At 34.3% G+C, this 18,266-nt stretch overlaps 3 protein-coding genes across 6 annotated transcripts; 1 reads left to right on the forward strand and 2 right to left on the reverse strand.

Annotated features, from left to right (window-relative positions):
• The first annotated feature begins 1,551 nt into the window (after window positions 1-1,551).
• Window positions 1,552-7,039, forward strand: LOC106433214 (serine/threonine-protein phosphatase 6 regulatory subunit 3-like). The gene is made up of 19 exons (XM_048765658.1): window positions 1,552-1,850; window positions 2,059-2,162; window positions 2,249-2,338; window positions 2,430-2,505; window positions 2,585-2,659; window positions 2,790-2,843; window positions 3,250-3,309; window positions 3,392-3,508; window positions 3,615-3,709; window positions 3,808-4,016; window positions 4,254-4,351; window positions 4,445-4,548; window positions 4,637-4,799; window positions 4,925-5,047; window positions 5,148-5,230; window positions 5,629-5,761; window positions 5,833-5,862; window positions 5,991-6,061; window positions 6,144-7,039. The coding sequence occupies exons 1-19, from the start codon at window positions 1,812-1,814 to the stop codon at window positions 6,850-6,852; spliced, it is 2,433 nt and encodes an 810-aa protein (XP_048621615.1). The 5' UTR covers window positions 1,552-1,811; the 3' UTR covers window positions 6,853-7,039.
• Window positions 6,892-8,698, reverse strand: LOC106433212 (GATA transcription factor 11). Its single transcript, XM_013874057.3, has 2 exons — window positions 8,176-8,698; window positions 6,892-7,749 (listed from the first exon to the last, which is right to left on the reverse strand). The coding sequence occupies exons 1-2, from the start codon at window positions 8,419-8,421 to the stop codon at window positions 7,132-7,134; spliced, it is 864 nt and encodes a 287-aa protein (XP_013729511.1). The 5' UTR covers window positions 8,422-8,698; the 3' UTR covers window positions 6,892-7,131.
• Window positions 8,699-9,203: 505 nt separating this feature from the next.
• LOC106433216 (protein-tyrosine sulfotransferase) lies at window positions 9,204-13,303 on the reverse strand. 4 transcript variants are annotated; one of them, XM_048765660.1, is made up of 13 exons: window positions 12,869-13,303; window positions 12,534-12,613; window positions 12,268-12,451; window positions 12,099-12,170; window positions 11,514-11,799; window positions 11,025-11,165; window positions 10,847-10,951; window positions 10,617-10,761; window positions 10,276-10,322; window positions 10,156-10,206; window positions 9,951-10,070; window positions 9,742-9,876; window positions 9,204-9,622 (listed from the first exon to the last, which is right to left on the reverse strand). In XM_048765660.1, exons 2-13 carry the CDS (start codon window positions 12,589-12,591, stop codon window positions 9,473-9,475), a joined length of 1,494 nt encoding a protein of 497 aa, XP_048621617.1. In that variant the 5' UTR covers window positions 12,592-12,613; window positions 12,869-13,303; the 3' UTR covers window positions 9,204-9,472. The 4 variants fall into 4 exon arrangements, with proteins under 4 accessions (XP_048621617.1, XP_013729522.1, XP_013729521.1 ...); XM_013874068.3 differs by having other exon boundaries at window positions 10,276-10,325; window positions 10,907-10,951; window positions 12,869-13,290; XM_013874067.3 differs by having other exon boundaries at window positions 10,276-10,325; window positions 12,534-12,610; window positions 12,869-13,286.
• Between the last annotated feature and the right edge of the window lie 4,963 nt (window positions 13,304-18,266).

Raw genomic sequence — 18,266 nt, forward strand, 5'->3', positions numbered from 1 at the left:
TATCATAACCTTTGAGAAGGAAGCTTCTGTTCCTTGGTTTCAATCGGTTTGGAACAAAGGAGGAATTCCGCGCCACAATTTCCTAACATGGTTGTTTGTGTTGAATCGGTGCACAACTCGTGATAGAATCATTGGTTGGGGGCTTCAATCTTCACCGCTATGCTTGCTCTGCAATGTAGCATCTGAAAGACGAGATCATCTCTTCTTCGAATGCCCTTTCGCTTGGGGAATCTGGAGCACTTTGGCGCCAAGATGTGGTGTGAATCCTGCAAGATCTTGGCACTCAGTCATGACCCAATTGTCAACTCAAAACAGGCGATCAACAAGAGGCATACTTACTCTTCTTTGTTGGCAAGGATGTATCTATTGGACTTGGACATAACGAAATGCCAGAATTCATCGTAATGCTTTCCGATCGGGGGATGCAATCATTCGACTACTAAACAGGCAAATCAAGGATCGCATCCTGAGCTTCAGAACATCGAACCCTTCTGCCTCTTCTATCATGATGCAGCAATAGCTATCTTAACACCCCCATCACTCGCTCCAACTCTCCCCCATCCATCCTTCTCGGTCTGTTCGCGTCGTGCTCCTCTACATCTCTTTGACTTTTGATTATAACTAAGCCACCGTCCGTAGCTTCTTCAACTCTCTGCCTCCTAAACTTTTTTGGGCCTTATTGTGATTGGGTTTCTATTTGGTTAGGTTGGTTACTTAATGGTTCTTGATGTGGGTTTCTTTTTGTAACTGGGTTGGGCTCTAAAACTTAAACCTACGGCTTGTAATTTTTACATTTTTTATGCATTTCAATACGAAGAAACAGTTCAAAAAAAAAAACTATATACATATACATATTACGCAAAAAGAGCTTGACTTTATTTTTAAAAAAGTGATGTTTTATCACAAGTCACCTGTGCTTGGGTGAAACATAATCCATAACAAGTTATATATAGATCACCGTCGTCATGACTCATGACTAAAACCACCACCACAAATCATCATCATATACGACCAAGAAAAATCACGAGTCAAACTTGGCAAATTTAACTAAGAGAAAAAGACAAAAATAGCACTAAATCAAGTTTTTGTTCCCAAACTAGCACTTAAGGTTAAAAGTCACAAAAATAGCACTTAATGTTTTATCAAAAGTCACAAACTTAGGGTTTAGAGTTAAAAGATGAGATTTAGGATTTAGATTTTATGGTTTAGGGTTTAGAGTTTAGGGTTTAGGGTTTAGAGTTTATGGTTTAGAGTTTAGGATTTAGAGTTTAGAGTTTAGAGTTTAGGGTTTAGGGTTTAGAGTTTAGAGTTGAGAAATGAAGTTTTGAGGATAAGATTTCAAATTTTGAAAAATAAAAAAATTAAAATTTTCAAATGATAAACTTAGAAAGTTGCTATTTTGATCATTTTAGTTTTTGAATGTTATTTTTGTGATATAAACTTAGAAAGATGCTATTTTGGAGATTTGCCCTTTAACTAAATTTTAATTAATAACACACACTCAGTCAAGTTCCTTTATATGATAAATAAAGTCTTAAGATAAAACAAAAACAAATAAGAATAAGCCTCGTTTGTTTTTTTTTTTACTTTTCCCCTCTCTTCATCGCTGCTCTCTTTTCTCAGGATCTCCAATCAATCAATCTCTCTGTTTGACTGATCGGTTAGGGTTTCTCTCAATCTCCCCCCCAGACGAAATCGCCGCCGAAGAAGCAGCGATTACCTAGATTCTTCACAGCTTAGGGTTCTAGGATCTATTCCTTTTTCTCAGCTACGGCGAAGCTTTTCAGCTCATCTCCTCCCTCGCAGCAGCCATGTTCTGGAAGCTCACATCTCTCTCTGCATCCTCTCCGGTGAGCTAACAGATAATCTTCTTTTTGTTCTTTTCGTGTTGCTTTTTCCCTTGAAATTGAATTTTAGGTTCGTTACTTTGAACGGTTCTTCTGGGATTGTGTGTGTGTGTGTGTGTGCGCGTCGTTATCTGCTTACTTTTGGATCATTGACCTTTCTCTTTCTCCTTGCTTTGAACTTGTGTATTGATTTTTCTTTGATTTATGTTAGGTGGAGACGATTCTAGACAAAGAAAACTTCACCTTGGAAGAGCTTCTTGACGAGGAAGAGATTATTCAAGAGTGCAAGGCTTTGAATAGCCGCCTCATTAATTTGTAATCTTTTTTTTTTATTTTTTTTATTTTTGCTTATTAATAATAAACGCTATATGGATTTGTTGAGTGTTAATTAATGATTGCAGTCTAAGGGATAAAGCTCAGGTGGAGCAGTTATTGCGGTATATTGTTGAAGAACCTCCGAGTGATGCTGATGATAGTAAACGTGCTTTCAAGTAAAATATATATGCTTTCTTGCTGGAGTTTTTACCTTGTCTTACTCTTTTGTTTCCTCTCGGGCTGATAAATGGTTTCTTCTTCTCTTAGGTTTCCATTCATCTCGTGTGAGATATTTACATGTGAAATTGATGTTATTCTAAAGACTTTGGTGGAGGAGGACGAGGTATTTTTTCTTCTTTCATCCTTTTTACCTTTCTCACAGATGACATTTCATACTTATCACTTGGTGGCTTATGTTGCAGCTGATGGACTTGCTTTTCTCCTTTCTGGAACCAAATCGTCCTCACAGTGCATTGCTGGCTGGCTATTTCAGCAAGGTATTCTTACAGTACGTTAGTTTGTGTATTAGCCAACTTCCAGTAGTTTATCCTTACAGTCTATGGCTGCAATAATTTCAAAGTTCTGCAACCGTGCAGCATACTTCTTACTTGTCTCTTCTTGGTGTAGGTCGTCATTTGCCTTATGGTGAGAAAGACTGCAGCGCTTATGAATTATGTAAAAGTAAGTAATAACGTTTAGTTAATAAATGGTCTTATTTTCTCTCTCACTTTCTTGCCTGAGTGTTATGATTAGATTATTTTTTTAGCTGAAAAGTGTGTACATCTCTGTCAAATCCGGGTCGACGACCTATTATAGGTGGCTGGAAATTTAGATGAGAACTTGATGATAAATTAGGGAATTTATTTGACCTGATTACTGGAATTTTGTAGGAGCATGGTAGAGTAAGTCTTGACAGATAGATGTAGTGCATTGTAAGAATATAAGATTGACATGACCCTATTCTTCAGTTGAATTGCTGAAAGTTATTATCTCATGATAACAAAAATTAGTTGAATCGTTTATGATTTGTTTTGTGTTGAGGTACCTACACTGGCTACTATTCTTAAAGTAACTTTTGTGATCGCAGGGGCATCAAAATGTTTTCTGCCAGCTGGTTGATTTGATTGGAATAACATCCATCATGGAGGTAATTGGTTGTTTAGACGCAGTGCATCTTGGTGTGGCTTCAGAGGTTATTTCTGCAATGTTATTTATGAGACACTGTGTAGGTTTTGGTTCGCTTGGTGGGGGCTGATGATCACGTTTATCCCAACTTTCTGGATGTGATGCAATGGTTGGCGGATAGCAATTTACTTGAAATGATTGTGGACAAACTTAAACCATCTGTAAGTGGTGAAGCTTTTCTATATTCATCTAAAAGACAAGAGGCTAGTGGCTTTCAGTCTGATCTAATATATGTAGTTTCTTACGATTTTTTCCAACTTGAATCAGTGTCCTCCTGAGGTTCAGGCAAATGCAGCAGAAACATTATGTGCAATTTCTCGGAATGCACCGTCAGCTTTAGCTTCACAGCTCTCTAGCCCTGGGTTTGTAATCTTTTCTTCCATTATTGAATCATATTGTTTCAATATGTTGATACATAATAATTTCACGAGGCATCACAACTTGTTCCCTGTTTTTGCAGCTTTGTTTCTAGGATACTTGGTCATGCTCTTGAAGACTCACACTCAAAATCTTGTCTAGTTCATTCGCTTTCAGTATGCACTTCTCTGTTAGATCCGAGGAAATCTGCTACGTCATCATCGATGTTCAATTCTTATAGTGGTCAACATATGTTCGAGTCTCCTGTCCCAGTGTCCCAGGAGACAATTGGTGCCATGCTTCCTAAACTCAGTAAGTTTGATCATATGATGTAATATCTTCACATGACTAGCAAGATTTGTACTCCCCTCCTTTTTGTCCTATTTTGGTTTATACTGATTTATATGAAACTTCTGTCATAGTAATACCATAAATTCTTGGAAACTTTACGTAGTTCTTGTATATGTAGGATACGGTCTCATACAAGTATTCCATATCTGGGTTTACGTATTCAATGGCCTTAAATAATCAATTATTTTTCTTCTGCAGACGACTTGCTTATGCTTCTCACGGTAGCACCTGACAGCACAGTATTGCCTACAACATATGGTGAACTGAAGCCTCCTCTTGGGAAGCATCGTCTAAAGGTCAGATCCAAATTTATAGTAACAACAGTGCTTTTTTTTATAATTGTAAAGTCTCTATGTTTAGATAGACTGAGTTCCCTATTTTTGTTTCAGATTGTGGAGTTTATTGCAATTTTGTTGAGAACTGGAAGTGAAGCTGCACAGAAGGAGTTAGTTAGTTCAGGAACAATTAAAAGAACCCTTGATCTGTTTTTCGAGTAGGCATTTGACAAACTTCAAACTCTTGATCTCAGTGTTGTGATTTCTACTAGATCTTAACTAATCAAATGTTGTCAACACATGTAGGTACCCATACAATAACGCTCTGCATCATCAAGTGGAGAGTATAATACTTTCTTGTTTGGAAAACAAGAGCGAATTGATGGTTAACCATATTCTTCGAGAATGCAATCTGATTGGAAAGTTCCTAGCTTCAGACAAGGACTCGGATCTCTCAGGCGATAGCCAGGTATAACAATTTGCTACGACGTAGTGTCATGTTAAGGCAGTGTCAAATTAAAGCCATTGATTCACTACTCCGAAGTTCATATTAGCTGACAAGTATTGTCTGCCATTTTCTTTTGTGTGAGGTAGCCCACGATAGCCGCCACTGGGAAGAAAACCCCTCGAGTCGGATATATTGGACATATCACAAGAATATCTAATAAAATTGTTCAGCTGGGTACCAGCAATGACCAGATAAAGACATACCTCCAGGTTCGTATTACAATCATACAAGCTCTGCTGTTTAGTTTTTCTTCTGTCACCGTATACGGAATATAGCTGTCCTCACACTTTTTAATTCTCAAATCTTTAGGAAAACAACGAATGGAATGAGTGGCAAGGTAGTGTTCTGCAGGAACGCAACACTGTTGAGAATGTCTACAGATGGGGATGCGGGTACGTTCATTACCTCTGCTCACTAATCATATATAGTAACCAGCAAAATAATCAGTCAATGCTACGTATGCTGATTATTGATGTAAAAGTTTATGTGCGATCCTTGTCCATATTTGAATAATACCCTTAAAAATGTTACTTAATGTTGACTGACGCTAGTAAGTTCTGCCGTAAGGTAACCAATCACGAAAACTTCTCATGATTAGTAAGACCTGATAAACTGCAGTGTTTGCTCTATAATACATGTCAAATATGTATGTATATATATTGTGGTGATCTGTTGTGAGACTTTGGATTATTACTCTAGCATTGTACAACTTAAAGTCTTACTCTCATGATATCCCTTCTCGTCATGTACTCTTGGTTGTATATATTTCTGAACCCACTTTTAAATGCAGGCGCCCAACCACAGTACAAGATAGGATAAGAGATAGCGATGAGGAAGACAAGGATTATGATGTTGCTGCTCTGGCCAATAATTTAAGCCAAGCCTTTAGGTACCAAACGTATGATAATGGTGACAATGGAGAGGTAATGCTCTCTTTTTCCCTCATTTATGAACGATTTTAAATGATACTGAATCTTATCATCTCTTTGGTTAGGACCACATTGCTCTCGACAGAGATGATGATGTAAGTCTTCCAAAATTCCTCTTCCCCCCTTTTCTTTAAACAAACGTATCTGCATCTTTTATCACACCCTGATAGATATACATCAATAACATTATTTTGAAAATTTGGAATTGGTTCATGCTACATAGGATGTTTACTTCGATGATGAATCTGCTGAAGTAATAATTTCATCCTTAAGACTCGGCGATGACCAAGGAAGGTAAGTTATTTGCATTTTGCTGATAGACTCATGAACATCTGTCCAAATAATGACTCGAGTCTTTCTCGTTACTTTTCCGCAGCTTGTTTACAAACTCAGATTGGTTCACATTCCAAGACGACAGATTCAGCAGCACGCCTCCCGACCCAGCAGGTTCCAATACAATAGAGGACGCGGAGTTGAACAGAACCGTCAATGCCAACACCAGCAGCAGTGACGACGACGAGGTTGTGGTTGGAGTAGAAGACGATGATCTCACCAGGAATCCAAAAGATAGCGCGTTGAACACAGGTGAAACCAACTTCCAAACGGAGAGTCCAATGGGGTTCTTCGACTTCAACACGTTGGAGAAAACCGAAGAAGCTTTTTCAGAACAGCCACCCGGATGGGTTGGGTGGGACGAACCATCATCCGATATGCAAGTGAGTGGCACTGGTCTGAACCCATTCCTCGATGATGATGATGAGGACAGCAAAAACGTGATGAACCTCGACACACCAATGCTCGAGGCAAAAACCGAACCTGTGATTCCAAACGGGTCGTCGTCCCCTACGGAAAGATCACTGTTCGAGAAGGATGTGGAGTTTGTGGGGGTGGAAGCAGAAGGGACAGAGAAAGCGATGGAGCAAGCGATGAAAGAAGGGATTGTAGGAGAAGCTGGAGCCATGAAGATAAACATGGAGACTGGTGAAGACAGCCAAAAGGCGGAGGAAAGTAGTTCAGGAGGAGAGAAGGAGTTCAACGATAACAACTACTGGAAAGTGGATCAAGATGTCGGAGTTTTGGAGTAATGTCAGTTTATCTGTACAGTGTGATTTTGTATGAGAGTGTTTACGTAAGAAAACTTAAGTTGAAGAGTCTGAAAAAACATGTTTCCTGTTGTTGGCCTGTTCTTTCGAAGTTTGAATCGTGTCTTCTGAAAGAACAACATAAGATAGAGATAAAATTTGTAAAAGTTAGACCTAACTTCAAACTAAACCCCTCTAAAACAGTCACTAAACCCTACGTTTGTATACCATCTCTTCCTGCAGTGAGTTCCCAAACTCAAAACTGATTCAGCCTTCTTGTCTCTATGCTCTTGATATCATTCCGTGAATCATTTTGGTGTGGAACTGATCACCTTCATTCCTCCTCATCTCCATGATCTTCCTGTGTGAGTTTGAATGCACAGATGGGACGAAGGTCGGGCTCGAGGCTGGTCTGTACTCTGGAACTAGACGGCCTGATCTGAACCTCACGCCGCAAGCGTTGCAGAGAGTCTTTGGTCCATTGGGTCCTTCCCTCCACTGCGGAGTCTCGGTTGTCTCACAGTGATTGCATTTTCTTGTCACTTGGGATGAAATCTTGCGTCCCTTCTTGGCATGTTGTTCAAAAGCATAGTAAGTCCTGAATCCTGATTCGCCAGGAGTTAACTTCTCAGGCTTACTGGCTTCAAACGAGTGAAGGTATTTGAATCTCACTGGTGTGGGTGTGGGGCGTTTGCGCTTGCTTCTCATGCCTTTCACAGGGGAAGTCATTCTCTGAGATCTTGAGTCCTGTGGTGAGAAAGAAGCATAGTTGCTCTCAAAAACTGACACTGGGCTTAAAGACTGAAACAGCTTTGAGACTTTGATATCATGAGGTGATGAAGCCTGGTGGAGAGTGCTGCTGTTTATGCCAGACAAGGCTCCACAAGCACCGGACTGTTTCTGCACCCATGAAAGAATATTAGACTTTAACCTCCTCAGTCTTATGATCTATCTACTGCGGTAAAATATTACCCAAAAGAAATCTATGGCGGTAAAAAAAACTGCCAAGGTTTGAACCCCAAAGTCATTGTCATTATATTATACTATGACAGACATATTCTGCATAAGTGTTATAATACTGCATGTGTGAGTAAATATATATAAAGTAATATGTATAAGTAAATTATCAAAGCATATGAATACTTTCACAAACTCTTCTAACCTAAAGCAGTAAAAAAGTATGACCAATATGTTACATAATATCATGCAAATCGTGGTTGTTAGTAAATATATACCAACTGACCCATATTATGACATGTTGTAACCTGAGATAATACTAATCTGAAAATATATGCTTTTGAGTTTTGGCAGCAAGGAAGAACTCACCAAAACAGGTACCGTCCCCAGAGGGCCGAGCCTGTTAACGCCACAAGAGGAGGTGAACTCCGAGGGAAAACTCGTAAAGACATCCATAGGAGGAGGTTCGAGGTGTTGAAATTTGGCTTCCCAATCTTCTACCTCACCATTGGTGGTGACATCATCAATGTCTTGTAATGGAAAGTCGATGGTGTTGATGAAGTCATCAAAGAAATCATCAGCAGTAAGACCTTCCTCAGGTAACCAATTCATCATCCTAGGGACACAAATATACACGTGAAGAAACTAAACAGGACCAAGAGAGAAAAAGAGAGAGTGACGTATGAACCTTGTCAAGATAGTATATATATATATATATGGACTACTACACGGAGAGATAAAAGAGTCGTACGATGTGTTTTTTTTCTTTGCAATGTCTCGTGTCGTGTTCTTTTTATAAAGATTAGAATTAAAACGAAAATATGGTAAGTGCTTTATCATGTAGACATAACTTAACTTTAAAGAAAATACGCAATCGATTTTGGTTCTATAATGGAGGAAAGAAAATATATATCTTTTTTTTTTTTGATCATAAAAGAAAATATATATCTATTAACGCGTCTTTACTTAAAAACATTTTAGTAACTCAATAAATGTTTTTTTTTCTCTAAACGAATCAATAAATACATTAACCGAACATACTTAGCTGTATAAAATTCAATTCACACGTTGTAGTTAATACCAAGTAGTTCTGTACCTTATCTTCTGCAGTAAATAGGATCTTTTACGAACATTCGAATACAAATAAATAAGGTAAGTAAATGATAGATATTACCTGTCAAATATATATCGACAAGAATGGATGAGGATGAGCATATGTCGGTCAAATAAACCATATCATACAATAAATATATATCATATGGTATTGATATTGATGTCCAAGATATAAGAAAATAAAAAGAATTTTGAGTATCATGATATTTGTTTTTCCTTTTGTAATTTAAAACCACTAAAAAATAGAGGATTAAGCTAAGACTTTAGATTATAGTTTACCAACAAAGAAAATACTTTAGCTTATTTTATTCTTTATAATAAATAAAACTATTTTCGTTTATATTTTTTAGCCATTTTATAAGAAAGAAGATATGGGCTTACTTCTAATTTTCCCCTTTTCACCTGTAAGGCCCAAAACTTTTTCTCTACCACGAGAAGTAGAAAAGAAAACAAGAGAATATTACAACTGGACCCAGAAGCTTTAAGAATATTACAATTAGACCCAAAATCTTCTCCCAACTGCCTAATTTGGCCCCAAAGAAAGTGAGGATGATCAAATCTTAACCTTAGAGGTTCTTCTTCTTCTAGCATTTACAAATAGAAAGAAAAGGAAGAGCAGTAAAAGCATCAATGCCACTGTCCACAGCTTCTCATCATCCATTTCTCCAAATACGTTCTGCAGATCAACAATGCTTCTCTTAGACTGCACACATACAACAACAACATTGTCAATGAGAAACCTTGAGCAAGTTTCATTGCAACTCTTATCTTCAAAACAAATGGTGAAACTGAAAACTCTCTGGATCAAGAAGAGGGACTTACTGTTGAAACGATCTTCTTTGACACAAGTTCATGTTCTTTGACAAAGATCTCTTTTGCATACTTGTAAAGCTCCACATCTAGATTGTTAAGCGATTTGATCTGCTGAATCACCTCTCTAGGAACTCTTGTACGTGTCTGTAAAATGCATTATTGATTATTCAAGCCTTCTCCTCTCATTTGCTTTCATGTCCTAAACAATTTTTTTTTACCTCTGTGGTGAAATTTGCTGGCGAGATTCTCTTCAAGGAGTTGACACGTCTGGTTCCTTGGGACTTCCGTAGATGAGTACTGCAGCCTTCATAGACTTCCATTAGAGTTTTCACCGTCATCTGAGGTGTATTCAACACACATAAGGATCACAACACTTCACATGTTGTTGATCATAAAGGCTAAAAAAAAAGAAAAGTTACTTACAGTCCCACTCTTAGCTTCTATCTTGTCAGATGCAACTTTAGTTGTACCATTCTGCAATGTCAGTCATCTTCAGCAAGAAAATTACAATTTAATGTATTACTATGAGGAGCAGAACTTTACCTTAATCTCACTCTTATCTGACCCTGATTCTGAAACTGTATCCCTTTCTTCTGAAGCATCAAGAGAACATATGATTACAATTACAAGTTTGTATACAAGAACTGTCAATCTCAAAAATTAATCTAAAGAACAGTTGAATGAGTGCTATAATGAGTTTTGGACTTCTAAAAGCAAAACAATAAAATAAAAACCATCACAGTCAACACCTTAAGCATAGATCCAAGAGAGGTATACTCTGAGCAAATGTCACTGTGACTACAGAATGATTCATTACCCTGACTCTATGTTGCTATGTTCTTATCGGATAAAAGAGTATTGAAAGATGAGAAACTTACACTAACCTGATTTAGTAGTTTTGGATTTTGCAGTTACGTTTGACATAACCACTTGGGAAAGCACCTGAGAGCCCACTACATTAGCAAAAAGCGATGCAGATTCTCTATGCTCCTCTGTAAGTCCAACATACAACATGCTATCCAACCTTCTCTGCAAAGACCAGAAAAGAGTACAAGAGAACAATACCAAGATGCGTCTCTCGTTACGATGAAGAACTAAGTGTTAAACAAACTACCTTGGCGACTTGAAGAACAAGCTCGCCGAGGCTTTTATACTTCTGCACACAATGCCTAACCTCGTGTGCTTCTGCTAAATGTGAATTGTTTGTCAATCCTGCAATCTGTGAAAATGAAATGAAAATTCTCTGGAGATCACTTAACAAAAGAAAAACAAAGAAACATGACAAAAAGTACCTGAAACGTAGCTCCATTGTGGATTATGTCATGAGCAGTGGGAGTATCGAGATACTTGTGCAGCGGCATAAGCATCTCCTCCATGCCATAAGGGTTAGCGTCTTCAATGATGACCACTCCCTTAACTTTTCTTGCATCTCTCTAATCAAAGACAAAGCATGAGTAACACAAGCTTCAGACGATAGTCTTGTCATGGTTCTAAACATTGGTCTAGGCGACAACTCGGTCCTAGCCAAAACAATTTTCTTAAAATTCGATTTATAGAATTCAAATCAGTTTAAAATGTTCTAAATCGGTTTAAATCGATCTTAATTAGTCTACATCTGTTAAATTAAGCAATAATATTCGTAGAAATCTACAAAGTTGTCTGATTTTTTTTTTGTTTGGTGTATCTAATTTTGACATTTCATCAAAATAATTTTATAATTAAACTCAAAAACTATAACTATACCCAAAAACTATGTTCAAAGGAAGGTGAAGGGGATGTACCCGAGCAAAGAGGTCTTCTCTCATCCATGGAACAAGGTACTTCCAAGGCCATATGTCTAGCGTGCTTATAACATTCTTCTTGCGGATGCGGCCAGCCATCCTTGCAGCAGAAGTTAAATTGGGATGCACCAAGAACCTAGCTGCTACCTCTACTGAAAACTCGTAAGTGCTCAGCACACGCGCAACGGGATCACGGACTATTGTCATCACCGAAGTTTTATCCCTCGGTAGCATTTCCATCAAACTGTAGTCATCATGCGTCGCCAACAACTTGCACTTCTCCTTCCTATAGATTCAGAGAGGGGAACAAAGCTTTCATTAGAAGTTATCTTTCACAAGCCACATAATCTTTGGCAGTGTTCTAAAAAATCGGTCTAGGTAGCGACGAGATGTCCTTCTAATCAGCAAATCGGATCTAAACGAAATAATTTTTTAGACTGATTTTTTTCAAAGTTATTAAAAAAATCGGTCTACTAGCCCGCCTAATTAATAATCTCATATAAGCCGCATAGCTATTTTTTGAACATAAATCTTTGGCATCAAAACAATGAAGTTAATGACAAAAGAGAGGAGACACAACCATACCTTGGATTGAAACGGAGCTTGTCGTAAGAACGAGGACATTCCTCAGCGTTATCATACAACTTCCTCAAGAAACTACAAGAGAGGAGGACTACAAAGCATTAAACCACACACTACCGATCAAAAGAAATCATTTTTCAGTTCAGTTTTTGGTAAGAGAGAGAGATCACACCAGTTAAAGTAGGTTCTGCCACCAGTTCGAGGAACATGGAGAAAGAAGAGCAGATCCTGAAGAGAGCGTTTGTCTTTGTTATTAGAATGTTGTTCTTCACTAGAAGATGAAGAAGAAGCATCCGCCCATCTTTTCACAACTCTTTCGCAGTGACCAAACTCAAGTTCCGCAGAGGAGACAAGAACTGAATGTGAAAAAAAGGAACAAGCTTTATGAAACAGGAACCAATCAAAATCTATGTAAGTAACATTCTTTACATTACAAACCTGAGCAGAGAAGTATTAACCCCACGAGAGCCAGCTTCGAGATACGATTCATTTGCATTGCGCCCCGACTTCGAACCCTACTGGTGACGAATCAAAATACAGAATAAAAATCAAAGCTTTACGAGAAAGAAAGAGATTCCGACACGAATAAAACAGAGAAACTGAAAACGGTTGAAGAGTTTTGTGTACTAAAAGTAAATATAAAACGAAACAAAACTGAAAATGTTGGGAGAAGGAGACAAGAGGGACAAGAGGGGTGGGGGGACCCAGAAGATCGCAAAAATTAAATGTGAAAGGAACAGAGGAACATGAGAGAGAAGAGAGAGGAGGCCTACGTGTATTCAGTGTATGGGGAATCGAGATCTCGTGCTCATAAATTCTCCTCGATCGATGTTACTAGGCCCTGCGATAAGCTCAAAACCAAGGATGAAAGAACGAAGAGAGATTTGTGTGCGCTCCCGAGAGAAGAGTTGGTCACGAAAAAACTAAACTTTTAGGAAACACGCACTGAGGAGGAGAGGACACTAGTGCGAGAATTGATTATGCTTATACAATAGAGAGAGAGAGTTTTCATTTTTTTTGGATCAATGCTTTTTTTTTTGTGTGTTTTTATTTTATCTAAGAAATAAATATTTAGCTTCTTGTAAAGAATTTGCCAAAAATCCTCACTTATGATCTTCCAAAATTTACTATTTATTGACTTTGATTAATCTAAAAAAAATCAACTATCTTTCCATTATTATTTTTTTAAATCCATATCTTTTCGGTTTTCTTTGTGAACAATGTTTTGACTCCTCTTTAACTTTTAACTAGTTTTCGACCCGCACGTCCATGCAGATATTTTTATCATTTTATAAATGTATTTGATATTGTTACAAATGTTATGACTATATAATTTTTATTTTAATATTATATATTATGTAACTCTATAGTATTTTATATTTCTTATTCGACATTATTAATATATAGTGATTTGCTTAATACATTTTATTTTGTTATTAATTTTATTACTTACAAATATATTTTCGAGTTAGGTACAATACAAAAATAGTCATCATGTGCACAGAGGCTTTGATTGCAAACATTAAAAAGGCTGAGAGAGGAAAACATTTGACGGGGATGAAGGTGGCTAGAGCTAGCCCGACAATATCTCATTTGCTTTTTGCAGATGATAGCCTCTTCTTTTGTAAAGCACAAAAGGAAGAATGTCAAACCATTCTCAGGATTTTAAAGGAATATGAAGTGGTTTTCGGGCCAACTGATCAACTATTTTTGAAGACTATTTTTGAGTTTGGAAGATTAAAAAACTATTTTTGAGTTTGGATGATTACAAAACTATTTTTGAGTTTGGAAAATTACATGAATTTTGACTTTGATTTTGTTACTACATTAATACATTATTTTATACAAAATATTGAATTTTGGCAATATTTTCTAAAATTTCCTCAGCATATTTTGTTATAATTAAAATAAAAATAAATTTATAATTAAAATATGATTTGTGATTAACATTTAAATGAATTATTAAAATTTCATAGTTTTATAATAACATATTTTTAAAATAGTACATGAACTAAATCTTATTATATACTATTATATTTTTGTATATAAATATTTTTAAACAATGCATTGTTTAAGTTTCAAAATAAATAAAAAGAAAATATATAGTTGTTGATATAAAAGTTTAACCTATGTTAATAAATTTATTCCTGGGTAAAAATATTAAATAGTTTACGAATTTTAACTCATTTTAATGATGAGAAATAATTTATTTAAATGAAACAAATATTTTTTTTTGTTAATTTACCTATTTAATATTATTTTGTCATATTTAATTCATAAATCACTTCTATTTTTTTTTAATCATTAGTCAGTTCTATTTTATATAGTACAAAATATAATTACAAAATTTATAAAAAGTATTATAATTTTTTTATTTTCTTGTTTTAGAATAAAACTTTAATTAAAATTAATTTATAATAACATTATATTGCTAATTACAAAATTAATTAATGTGCTATTTTACAAAAATATTTAAAATTTTAGTAAAATTTTCTCAGATTCTTTCTCAACATATTTTGTTATAATTAAAAAATAAAAATAAAATATTTTATAGTAGATAAAATTATGATCATAAATTAATAGATTAGACTAGATTACAATCCGTGCTAAGCGCGGTTATATTTGTTTTATAGTAATAAAAAATTTTAATTGATAAATTGATTGAATATGTAGTTTAACATTTAGTGTTACATATTTTTAATATATGTTGAATGTGTATTTCTAAATTATAAAAAATTAAATATTTTCGTACGCGGGTTAACACATAGATTTTGAAAAAAATTCAAAAATATGAAAATATTATTTTATTGCATAGTTGCATCCTTCACTAACATATGATGAAGTTCGAAGAAGTTTAAAACTTTTGTTGTCTCTGTTTCTCTAGAAAATAGCGATTTTATAGTGTTTAGTCCACCAATTTAGGGAGTATTATGATGAAGTTCAAAGAAGTTTAGAACTTTTGTTGTCTCTGTTTCTCTAGAAAATAGCGATTTTATAGTGTTTAGTCCACCAATTTAGGGAGTATTATGAAGTTTTATTAAATTAATTGACAAAAAATTAAAACGACGCACATGTACCATGAAAGAAAGTTTAATGTACACTAATACAAATGTATAATGTGTTTAGAAATTTTAAAACAACACTAAAGATCATAGGCTTCAGTATATAGAGCATTTACCGAAAAACTTAATATTTTCGTAGGGGGTTAACACATAGATTTTAAGAAAAATTAAAAAATATGAACATACTGTTTTAATGCATAGTTGCATCCTTCACTAACATATGATGAAGGTCAAGGAGGTTTAGAACCTTTGTTGTCTCCGTTTTTCTAGAAAATAGCAATTTTATAGTAGTTAGTCCACCAATTTAGGGAGTATAATGAAATTTTACTAAATTAATTGACAAAAAATTAAAAAGATGCTCTTGTACCATGAAATAGAGTTTAATATACATTAATAAAAATGTAGAATGTGTTTAGAAAATTTAAAACAACACTAAAGATCATAGGCTTCAGTATATAGAGCATTTACCGAAAAATTCAACACATAGATTTTGAAAAAAATATAAAAAATATGAAAATACTGTTTTAATGCATAGTTGCATCCTTCACTAATATATGATAAAGTTTAAAGAGGTTTAGAACTTTTGTTGTCTCCGTTTCTCTAGGAAATAGCGATTTTATAGTGGTTAGTCTACCAATTTTGGGAGTATTACGAAGTTTTACTAAATTAATTGACAAAAAATTAAAACGATGCTCAAGTACCATGAAAGAGAGTTTAATATACATTAATACAAATGTAAAATGTGTTTAGAAATTTTAAAACAACACTAAAGATCATAGGCTTCAGTATATAGAACACATAGATTTTGAGAAAAATTAAAAAATATGAAAATACTATTTTAATGCATACTTGCATCATTCATTAACATATAGTTATAGTCAAAGAGGTTTGGAACTTTTGTTGTCTCCGTTTCTCCAGAAAATAGCGATTTTATAATGGTTAGTCCACCAATTTAGGGAGTATTATGAAGTTTTACTAAATTAATTGACAAAAAATTAAAACGAAGACAATATACCATGAAAGAGAGTTTAATATATATTAATACAAATATAGAATGTGTTTAGATATTTTAAAACAACACTAAAGATCACAGGCTTCAGTATATAGAGCAATTACCGAAAAATCATATTAACACATAAATTTTGAAAAAAATTCAAAAATATGAAAATAATGTTTTAATGCATAGTTGCATCATTCACTAACATATGATGAAGGTCAAAGAGGTTTAGAATCTTTGTTGTCTTCGTTTTTCTAGAAAATATCGATTATATAGTGGTTAGTCAACCAATTTAGAGAGTATTATGAACTTTTGCTAAATTAATTGACAACAAATTAAAATGATGCCCATACACCATGAAAGAGAGTTTATTATACATTAATACAAATGTAGAATGTATTTAGAAAATTTAAAACAACACTAAAGGTCATAGACTTCAATATATAGAGCATTTACCGAAAATTCAATATTTTCGGACAGGTTAACACACTGATTTTGAAAAAAATTAAAAAAATACTCTTTTAATGCATAGTCGCATCCTTCTCTAACATATAATGAAGGTCAAAGAGGTTTGGAAGTTTTTTTGTCTTCGTTTAGTCCACCATTAAGGAAGTAATATGAAGTTTTACTTAATTAATTGACAAAAAAATAAAACGATGCCCATGTACCATGAAAGAAAGTTTAATATACGTTAATACAAATGTAGAACGTATTTCGAAATTTTAAAACAACACTAAATATCATAGGCTTCATTATATAGAGCATATACCGAAAAACTCAATATTTTCGTAAAGGTTAACACATAAATTTTGAGAAAAATTCAAAAATATGAAAATACTGTTTAAATGCATAGTTGAATCATTCACTAACATATGATGAAATTCAAAGATGTATGGAACTTTTGTTGTCTCCGTTTCTCTAGAAACTAAAGATCATAGGCTTCATTATATAGAGCATTTACCGGAAAACTAAATATTTTCGTAGGGGTTAGTTAACACATAGATTTTGAGAAAAATTAAAAAATATGAACATACTGTTTTAATGCATAGTTGCATCTTTCACTAACATATGATGACGGTAAATGAGGTTTAGAACCTTTGTTGTCTCCGTTTTTATAGAAAATAGCGATTTTATAGTGGTTAGTCCACCAATTTAGGGAGTATTATGAAGTTTTACTAAATTAATTGACAAAAAATCAAAACGATGCCCATGTACCATGAAAGAGAGTTTAATATACATTAATACAAATTGAGAATGCGTTTAGAAATTTTAAAACAACATTGAAGATCTTAGGCTTCAGTATATAGAACATTTACCAAAAAACTAAATATTTTCGTAGGGGTTAGTTAACACATATATTTTGAAAAAACTAAAAAATGCGAAAAATACTGTTTTAACGCATAGTTGCATCATTCACTAACATATTATGAAGGTCAAAGAGGTTTAGAATCTTTGTTGTCTTCGTTTTTCTAGAAAATAACGATTTTATAGTGGTTAGTCAACCAATTTAGGGAGTATTATGAAGTTTTACTAAATTAATTGACAAAAAATTAAATTAAACTCATATACCATGAAAGAGAGTTTAATATATATTAATACAAATATAGAATGTGTTTAGATATTTTAAAACAACACTAAAGATCACAAGCTTCAGTATATAAAGCAATTACCGAAAAACTCAATATTTTCGTAGGGATAAATAGATTTTGAGAAAAATTAAAAAAATATGAAAATATTATTTTAATGCATAGTTTCATCCTTCACTAACATATGATGAAGTTCAAAGAGGTTTAGAATCTTTGTTGCCTCTATTTCTCTAGAAAATAGCTATTTTATAGTGGTTAGTCAATCAATTTAGGGAGTATTATGAAGTTTTATTAAATTAACTGACAAAAAACTAAAACGATGCCTATACTCCATGAAAGAGAGTTTATTATACATTAATACAAATGTAGAATGTGTTTGAGAATTTAAAACAACACTAAAGATCATATGCTTCAGTATATAGAGCATCTACCGAGAAATTCAATATTTTCGTAGGTACACAAAGATTTTGAAAAAAATTAAAAAAATATGAAAATACTGTTTTAAAGCATAGCTGCATCCTTCACT

The sequence above is a fragment of the Brassica napus genome, chromosome C8 (assembly GCF_020379485.1).
Source record: "Brassica napus cultivar Da-Ae chromosome C8, Da-Ae, whole genome shotgun sequence".
NCBI classification, from domain to species: domain Eukaryota; kingdom Viridiplantae; phylum Streptophyta; class Magnoliopsida; order Brassicales; family Brassicaceae; genus Brassica; species Brassica napus.